Source organism: Clavelina lepadiformis, chromosome 7, assembly GCF_947623445.1.
Source record: "Clavelina lepadiformis chromosome 7, kaClaLepa1.1, whole genome shotgun sequence".
NCBI classification, from domain to species: domain Eukaryota; kingdom Metazoa; phylum Chordata; class Ascidiacea; order Aplousobranchia; family Clavelinidae; genus Clavelina; species Clavelina lepadiformis.
Genome location: NC_135246.1, coordinates 1,588,191 through 1,597,838, shown reverse-complemented (window position 1 = coordinate 1,597,838; position 9,648 = coordinate 1,588,191). Strand labels below are relative to the sequence as shown.

At 35.2% G+C, this 9,648-nt stretch overlaps 1 protein-coding gene across 2 annotated transcripts; it reads left to right on the top strand.

Annotated features, from left to right (window-relative positions):
• Positions 1-3,860: 3,860 nt before the first annotated feature.
• Positions 3,861-8,623, top strand: LOC143464643 (galactosylceramide sulfotransferase-like). 2 transcript variants are annotated; one of them, XM_076962540.1, is made up of 7 exons: positions 3,861-4,105; positions 5,788-5,901; positions 6,082-6,260; positions 6,507-6,737; positions 6,845-6,992; positions 7,069-7,191; positions 7,341-8,623. In XM_076962540.1, exons 1-7 carry the CDS (start codon positions 3,893-3,895, stop codon positions 7,665-7,667), a joined length of 1,335 nt encoding a protein of 444 aa, XP_076818655.1. In that variant the 5' UTR covers positions 3,861-3,892; the 3' UTR covers positions 7,668-8,623. The 2 variants fall into 2 exon arrangements, with proteins under 2 accessions (XP_076818655.1, XP_076818654.1); XM_076962539.1 differs by having other exon boundaries at positions 7,326-8,623.
• Positions 8,624-9,648: the final 1,025 nt, after the last annotated feature.

The following is a 9,648-nucleotide window of genomic DNA, read 5'->3' as shown; positions in this document are numbered from 1 at the left end:
CACGAAAATGTGATTATTACAACTATTTCTCGCAAGTAATATTTGTTTCCAAAAGGAAAGTACTGAATACTTTTAAATTTCGATCAGTTTCGATTTCAATTTTTCAGTTTCGATCAGCACACTTCTATTTTCTGTAGTCTACATGACTTAGTTGAGTTTGCGCCCTCAACTCTGTATCAGATAATGACAATTTCAAGTAAATATTTGCATGCTGAAAATTTACTTACTGATTTGATAAATCCACGGGAAAACAGTTATAAAGTCTTCGAAAAATACGCTCCCAATTATGATAGCTTGGTCAATTTGAGTGGATTAACTTTACACAGATACTGTAGGTTGCTATGCTTTGCATGAGAGACCTTCCCGAACATTTGCGGCAAAACATGGAAAGCTGCGTTGTACTAGACGTCGTGGCAGGTATGGGAATAATTTCAATGCATCATACCATTTTTAATCCAGCACAATCTCACAGCAGTGTTTGATACCAAAACTTTTTGTAAGTTATAATGTACAAGCACGGGCTTAATAGCTGAATTTCTAAGAAAAGCTGGTTTGACTGGAACCATAGACACTTTGGATGCTTCAAAGGGTATGCTTGAAATAGTGAAGTCAAAAAAGATGGCTGCCACTATTTCACTGGAAACAATCGTGCGATAGACGCGTTATTTTTCACAGTTTCTTGTTAACCTAACGTAAATGTTATAATATAGTCACCAAAAGTTAACGTAAATCTATCTTTTAAGTTATTCTAAATCTAACTCCAAAAAAACTTAGCTAAAATCAACTTTTTGCATACCCATTCTTCTAACGAATCTAACTTAACCGCCTATCTTTAACAACAGGCTGTGTGACAAATATACCGTGAAATAGCCACTTAGAAAAAAGATTTGTACATGTTGTATGTTTAGAATTGGTTTGAATGAGTTCATCGTGTGGTTATTTTAGGTAGGTGCCAGACCCAAACGTTGCAGGAGTACTTTTTGATTTATTTCCACGATTAGGATAAGCAGCGTGATTAGGCCTACGTCAGTTAGGTGATGAAATGGCCTTTGTCTTCTGAAATATCATTAACCAATCATTCGTATCAAAACGTTGCGGATTACCATCTTTTTCATAACTTGTCTAGATTGTTTTTGCTTGATTCATAATCTGTTGATAACTAACTAGGCCAGTACCCAAGCAACAAATTAGGCTTTTAACATGCAGGGTTCATTTAAAAGCAAAAAAAAATTCATACGACAATAACCTATATTGTAGCTTCATGTTTTGTGTACAATGTATTTCTTTGCTGGTATTTGGTGACGAATTTAACTTTAAAAAAAATGCCAGATCTGTTGAATATAGGCTACCAGAATTTGTAAAAATTACTCCGAATCCGGTTGAACAGTAGCCTACTTTTGAATAGCTGCCACATTCCAATAACAAACACAGCCTGTAGCTTTCTGCTTTTGTTATTCAACGGCTATTAAGATATTACAATTTAATTTACTAAAACTGAAACTTTTATTTTAGATATTTTATTGAACACGTGCTTGTTGCTTGTATGCCAATCCTGGATAAAACTTACGACATTTTCATTTCTTCTGGAACGCTTGTGCAATACCCTTCGAATGCATAAACGTGAGTCCTTTCAAGTTAGAGATTTCCTTCTAAGTGAGATTTTTCCTACGTTTGTTCACAGTTTAAACTACCAACCACTGTAACCAGTGTTTTAACCACTGTAATGACTTTTTAATACAATGTGCTATAACGTACTTTTATATGATAGACAAAAACTTTAAATGTTTTTAAATCATCCAACTGAAAATTTCGCTTGACTGACGGCATAGCCTATTATTTCTTTCGTCTCATAGCTTACTGAAAAATAGCCTACTAATATAGGCTACTATCTATTCCTATCGCTGAAGGCTATTTAATCAACAGCCTCTAACAACATGTTTCCTAAGACTTCTTTAGGGGTCATGACCCAATTTAAAGAGGTAGGCTTTCCAATGCAAAGTACATTAAACCAAGAAGCTACTATCGCAAAACCACATCATGAACCTCCCTGAATTTTGGCTTACAACAAGATCTAGGCTAGGACTGCCTACAGCCTAAGTTGATAGAATTCTTGTACTAAAATTTCTAAAACAACCAACTAAATCTTTCAGCAATTTTTGAGCTTAAAATTTTAGAACAAATAATGCAAAAAACCAAAAATTCAAACCAACACCAAATTTACAGCTTAGCCTGGACCTGCAACCAGCTATCGCCAAAACCATAACAAACCAGCCCACATCGACGTCACATGCGCATTGGACCGGAAAATTCTTAGTTTTTTTTAATATGACGCTTTGGGTGCGACTCGCCTTGTTACCCGCTTAAAATTTTCTTCATAATGGGAAGTGACCCCTTTAGAGCAGAGTAGTCTGGAGGGATTGTGATATTTAGCGATGCTTGCTTACATTCCTGGAAGCCCGTGGAACGCGTTCAACTCCGCAAAACGAAGCAAATTTTCAAAAATGTTAAACGTTTCCTTTTTACAGAAACGGTGTTTTAGCGTTCTGTATATGGTTTGATATTACACATGATATTATATGATATTACACATTTTAAAATGCTCATCTTTAAAATGATCAGTGTACGTACAGGCAGGTTATGTCGACGCGTGTATGTGCGACAGGAAACTGTTTATTGCGCGCGTTTTGCATTGTTTGAGTCGTTAAAACAGAAGTCAATCAGCGTTAAAACAGGAAAACATCATATCTGAAAACCTTGCCAGTAAGAAAACCATACTATAGTAATGCTTCAATAATATTTAATGGTTAAGCTTTATCGCCAGAAGTGCGCCTCAAAGAAATCGAAACTTTATTGTTAGAAGCAGTGTTCAATAGGAGTGTAAGTGTAAGAAAAAGGAATCCGAAACTGCTTTGAAATGGCTTGAATAGAAACAAAATAAACTATTTAAAACCTAATTCACACAAAGATGTGCTGTAAATATAGAAAAAGTGAACATAAGATAGTGCATAGGCAGAAAGTGAAAACTTGGGCAACAAATCAATATTTTTGCTGACATGTTACGGAAACAAATTTGAAAAATTAGGGTTTTTGTAAGTAATATTCACTCCAAATTTGGAACCAAGTTTCGGATACAAAGTTTGTAAGATGGTACCTACCGATATCCGGATCATTTTTAACATTGTGAGTGAGGTGGTCAGGCAAGTTCAAAAACTAATTAACCTTATGTCAAAGAGCATTCACTGGTGAAAAAGTATTAAAGCGATTTTTAATTGTTAAGAAATTGTCACTAATCGTCAAAATTATGTAGCAAATTTTGCGGTCATTGCCACATAGTTGTCAAATATTGTGACGTTGACGTTATGACAAAAAATGGGCATCCATTTGTACAGTATTTCATTAAAGGATTAAGACTAACACAAGAACAGCATTTGAGCAAGATCATCAACTGATGGAATAAGACCAACAATATCGAATAAGATGAGCGTAGAAAAGATAGGACAATTACTCACTTTGATGGAATTATTTAAAGACTAATATGTTGAACTTATCCACGTATAACTTACAATTGTTTCGAAAACTGTCGTCCGTTCCTTTATTGTCAATTTCTCAACGCAAATGTTTTGTTTTCGTCCACTAGTGGTGGTTTGACATTACATTCTCAGCTGCCAGTCGAGGTATTATAACCGCCAAATTTACGAAATGCTGTGGTGAAAAGCAATCAACAAACTTCGTAGATTGATCAGGGTTAACTTGATTTGAATGAGGCCAAAAACCTGGCTTGAACAAAACTTACAAAGGTTAAAAATTTTAAATTGGTTTAAGAGGGAAATTCATCACTTCAATTTCTTGTATTTAGCTTAATATTACAAATTTTGATCGAATTTTCCTGGAAATGAAAAGGATTTTGAAATTGCGAAGTATAAATGGCCGAACCGCAAAAATTCAAGTGTTAGCGGCTTCAATATTTGTTTTGTGCGCCGTTAACTTTTATCGCAATCGAAGTCTTTCAAAAACAGAAGTTCACATGAAAATAAAGAATCTCAGAAACATAAAGCAGAGTAACTTCTCTCCTTTTCCAAAGAATTCGTCGTATGATGATAAACAAGTAAAGTATCATAAGATTAACGTAGTGGTAGTTGCCAGCAACTAACAAAATTTTCATGTAACGTTGTTGATTTTCTTATGTAAACTTTTTATAATTTTTGTGCATAAATTACTTAGAAATATTTTGCAAGTTCACATTTGCATAAGGACAATAGCTGAACTATAATGTTTGTTAATTTTTGAAAACAGTTTAAGTTACCACTTAGAAAGGAACAATTTTGAGAGCCCAGCGAAAAATGTGCCACGGGACCCGCAGTTGGTAAATCCAGCCCTGTTCAAATCATATACAAAGTATCCAATTAAACGGTAGAAAAGAAATTGCATGCGTGAATTACATAGAGGATATTACTTTAGGTCTGAAGAACGCGCGTGATACGATTTAGCGCTTTGGTCCCGGATAACAAATGTTAGAATGTGAATAGGCAAGAACACACATCGTCACTGTCCAACTGTCTGAGAACTTTCAACCATAAATGTATGCATGGAATTTTTATTTTTTAGACCCGACTTAAATTTGCTTTAACCGGCATCAAGTACGTCTTCTGTTTTTAACAGTTTAACAATTAACGTTTTTCGCTACTACGACATGGCTAAACGCTTATACAACTTCCAGTAGCTACTGTTTCTACAGTTGATACAAAAATTCGCAAATCTGGATCCTGCAAAAACTTAACTCGAGCACTTGAAAACAGCTAATTAAATTAAATGAAACAATTTAGACCGAATATTAGCTTTTCTAATTATTCTCACCAAGCGCCAAATCTGGAAAACAAGAAATAAATTCGTGTTTAGATTCCTTCAATTCCTTTCAGCTGATGGAATGATAATAAACCGCGCCTTTGGATACCAGATTAGACGAAAAATGAATATTGAGAAACGCAAGTTTTCCAAAAGTTAAAAGTGATAACAGAAAAATATTAATTTTTGTTTCCTATAGTATAAGGTGTGTTGACGGCGACTTTTCTGCGTGCAAAGTTTAAATTGATTTTGCTGTAAAGGATTTGGGCGCATTATCACTTTAATGCTACACAGTGTATTGACAAACATCCCAAATAAATGCGCAAAATTGTTCTTATAATTGAAGTTTATTTATCGTTTCTTTTTTTCTCATTTTTGGTTATCTGCTATTTAAACACACAAGAAACAAGGACTTGTGAACCATCAGCAACACGATAACAACCATTAACTTTGTACAAGTGTAACGAAACTTTTCTCGTTCATGTAGCCAAGCTTAATTTCACGTTTACGGTGATCCGCAACACCTTTAACTGTGAGTAACTAGACTGTGTCTCGTTATCACGCCAATAAAATAAACCGATAGTCTTTGAAAAACCACATTTAATTGGTCTCAGCCAGCCACCGACTAAAACCCTCTCCCCCTCCCTCCAAAAAGCGCACAACCTTTCTATTTAACGAGGGTGCCAAATCATGTGATTAAAATAGTTAAAACAAATACGCAAAAGGCGCTAATTGGTAAAAACGCTTCAAACGAAAACACAATGATAAGCAACCACACAATACGTGAGGAACAAAGTTCGTAACACAAGCAGGAGACCATAAACTGCTGATACTGTTTTTGTCCGAGCATGACGTAAAATTGGCCCCAAGTAACCTGACATTGGTCTAAAGAATTTTTATGGCCACTTAAATGAATGAAACTAATGAAATTGTGCATATGTTTAGGCTGATGAGTGCTTCACTTGGAGACCATTTGTATTTTTGAAAACCCACAAGACAGGAAGTACAACGGTGGTGAGGATGATGCACCATTACATCAAAAAGAATGCTTTAACAAAGGCAAAGAAACCTTGTTCCCAATCTTGTCTTATGACTGGTATTTGTGCTAATACTGTAAAATGCGTAGACCACGAAATAATCTTTTTAGTGAGTTGAAACATGTTAATTACTGTACATTAAACTGGTAAAATGAATTCCATAAAAACAAAAATAACTTTGTTCTCGCAATTCGACTCACAGGTGCATGCTTATGTACATCCATATGTTGGGGGTTTCCCGGGTCGTTTACAGCAAAGATTCTTGATGCCCGAAAACTGGAACGAACTAGACAGAAAGAACGGATGCAAGAAAACGGTGATCAGTGATCATTTCCGCTTGGATCTCACTGCAATAAAGGACTTTATGCCGGAACGAACCAGGTAATATTAAAAATCAACCGTTGAATTGTGTCCTTGACCGTAACCGTTCTATAGTTCTATGTTATACTTCTACGTTAATATATTATACTATACTATACTATACTACGTTACTGCTACGTTCTATACTATAGTTCTAAATTCTATGACCTTTCTATACCGTATGTTCTTGCTATTCATTGTAGTATAATTATACGCAACAAACCATTTACAATTTAAACTATTATTAATGCCAATCTATCTTCATAGATATTTTACCATTATTCGCCAACCCTGGAAACAGTTTCAGTCGTCTTTCAATTATTTTTACGCTAAGAACACGCCACGGAAAAGTTTGACGGGAACGATGAAAAAACTGCTAAAAGCAAACTGCTTTGTTTACCCATATTTGCATATAGCTGAAGGTCGCAATATTGACGTGCTGGAATATTTCGATTTAGCTTTTGAAAATCTTGATCAAAATATTCCTTATTTCTTCAGGTGAGCTTGTTGACTATATTTTTCAAGAAAATAGTCTAAATGAGAAACATTGCAAGCCTGTTACCGTTGTTGAGATTTAGACAAACACATATTGCTTTGTAAAACAGAAGTAAAAATCCGCAAGCTTTCGCTTTGGGATTAGATCCATACCTTGAAGGCGAGGAGGAAATGAAAAAGAATATTGCGATACTTGATTCCGGAATGGATCTGGTAATGATAAGTGAACACATGGACGAATCGTTGATTTTACTAAAGGTACTTTTCAAACTGCATCTACAGGTAGCTATTTGCTAAGTAACGCATAGATTTCTTCAAAAGAGAACATTTTTAGAACATGATGAACATGACATGGGAAAACTTGTTAGGTGAAGACAAGAATGTGAGAAATTATCCTCATTATAACATGAATGATTATCCTGAAAGATACGCTAAGTTTCAGAAAATGTTTAAGCTGGTAAGATTAGTTACGGAATCAATGTGTTATAACCGGTAGTTATTAACTTAATTTACCAAGTAGCACGCTACTGCAAAGCCATAAAAGAGACTCTTACAAGTAAAAGGTTGCTTTAATTTTTCCAAAATCTTGAGGTAAGTTCCATGCAGGATATACTCTTATACCGTCACTTCAACGCCACATTATGGAGGAAAGTGGATGAATACGGACGCGAGAGAATGGACAACGATATTACGAAACTCAGAAAACTGAGGGGAGTTACAAAAGCGAAGATTTTGCAGACTGAAAGCAACAGGATGAAAAAAAGCAATTTTGATTTCAAAGATCTTTTCGATTCGATCCCGAAGACTTACAACGTCACTTATCTTGTTGATATTCTTTACGGGAAGTTGTCAAATCTAGAGGAGAGAGACAAAAAGTTGTCCTACGATCTAGCTCGATATATGGTTGACAATCACGGTGGATGTCCTTTGTAACGTTTGTGACACATCGCCCTGGTGCCTGAGGCTAAAACCTGGTAATAAATAAACCTTTGACTGAAATTATACTCAAGGATGTTTATTTTACAATAGCTAGCATTTCTTGATTTATGATTTTAGTTATTTTATTTCGTGTTTTGTGTAAGCGGAAATCGTGCAGAGATTAACCTTAAATAATAATAATTAATTAATTAATTAAATAACCTTTAAATGGCTGAATGTCTTGAAACATTTTGTGACCGACCAAAAATTTACCGTATTTTACTTTTATCGCATTTTCTGCATCAATTTTCTCATTTTTTTACCACCTGATGTTGTTTTATTTAATCGTAAGTAGAATTTTTTGTTTACTGGAACAGCGTATCGTAACTCCTTACATGAAATGACTAAACCTGGTGAATTGAGAGAATTGATTTCTGTGCCCCGTAGCACTATATTGAGTTCAAATTTCATTCTCACCAACGAAACAATTAATTACTGTTAAGTGCAATGATGAAAGCGATTGATTTTTGTTTGATTTATGCTAGTGCAACAAATTGGTTACTACCAATAAAGTGCCGAACACGAGCCCGATCTTTTAGACTTTAGCTTTATGCATATCACGTTTTATTGCCACGTTACTTCACATGTGTGTTTTGCGATTGATTCGCAAATTAGAGTCTTATTTTGTAATTATATGGCGAACGTACGAAGGCTATTTGCCTACCATTGCACAGAGTTGTGTTTTTCGATGAACCCTATATTCATATATTATGACAACCAGTCTTGCGTACGATGAAAGCTTGTATAGTTTGTTTCAATATACACAATAGGGGACGTTGTATGTTATTGAAACCCATATGCGACTTATGATTCGTTTTATTGTTTTCAATGAGTTTCCTGTTTACAAATTTAAAGAGTAAATGTTGGCTACATTTGACTAACCGTATAAGAGGGAAGGACAAGGCAAAAGAAATTAGCGTCACATTTTCACTTTGCAGAAGTGAAAATTTTCTCTCCTAAGTTTATGCGAACGTTTGGTCTTTGTCGAAATAAACAAGAAATATTATTATCATTGCAAGTTAATCGTTTTCAAACGCCACGCAACGGTTTATCTTACTTTGTAAAATTTGTAAAATTTGCTAGCGCTGTCTGACGTCAGTTACGGTTGGCTTCTATCCTGCTACAATGAAGAAGACACAGGTGGCGAAGAACTACCAAACAAGGAAAAGATCAGTAAGATCAAAGACATGGCCCTCCTCCTTTTATTGAAGAGCACTCCTTTTAAAGCCACTGATGATATTTGATGGAGTGTGTGCCTTAAGCAAAGCTTCTTCTGCTAAACGTCATCTCTTCTTCTCCTTCTTCTTCTGCTTTTTCTTCTTCTTCTGCTGATGGCAGATCGTATATCACCGTAACCCTGTCATGATTGATTTTGGACAAGCATTTAATACGTAAGGCAAATATGTTTTCAGAGGTCCATACACCAAGAGATCTAATGGCTGTAGTTTGTAGGCAACGGGAAAGACATACATGTAACGTCATTTACCTTGGCCAACTCAGTTATATCGCGAGATAGATGTGCCTTATAATCACCCAGTAATGAAGTGAAATGAAGTGATGAGAACTGAGAGTGTAAAATCCATTACAGTCAACAGGGCCATTTCTAATAAAGTGATCCTTGAACTCTTTCCAAGGAAAGATGAACATCCGGGGGATTTTATTTCCACTTACAGTTTGAAAAAGTGTTACTAATTCTCCCTTCTCATGAGCCGTTAATGCTCCTATGTGTTTTGCGTCTGTTTTAACCAAAACTTAGAATGGTTTCTGAACAGTCGTTATGCCAGTTTCATCGATGTTCCTTATATCAAAATAATACTGATACCGACTAAATAACTCAACAGGTTTTAAAAAAAATTATTCCTACTTTATGTTTGTTGAAACTGGTTGCTGGTTGCTTTTTTGTTAAGTTATGTTCCAAGGCACATTTATATGCGTA

Coding starts and splice junctions, on each gene's coding strand:
- LOC143464643 (XM_076962539.1), top strand. CDS start 3,893: ATGAAAAGGATTTTGAAATTGCGAAGTATAAATGGCCGAACCGCAAAA. Junction 6,993..7,068: donor AATCGTTGATTTTACTAAAG/GTACTTTTCAAA, acceptor GAACATTTTTAG/AACATGATGAACATGACATG. Junction 7,192..7,325: donor TTCAGAAAATGTTTAAGCTG/GTAAGATTAGTT, acceptor CAAAATCTTGAG/GTAAGTTCCATGCAGGATAT.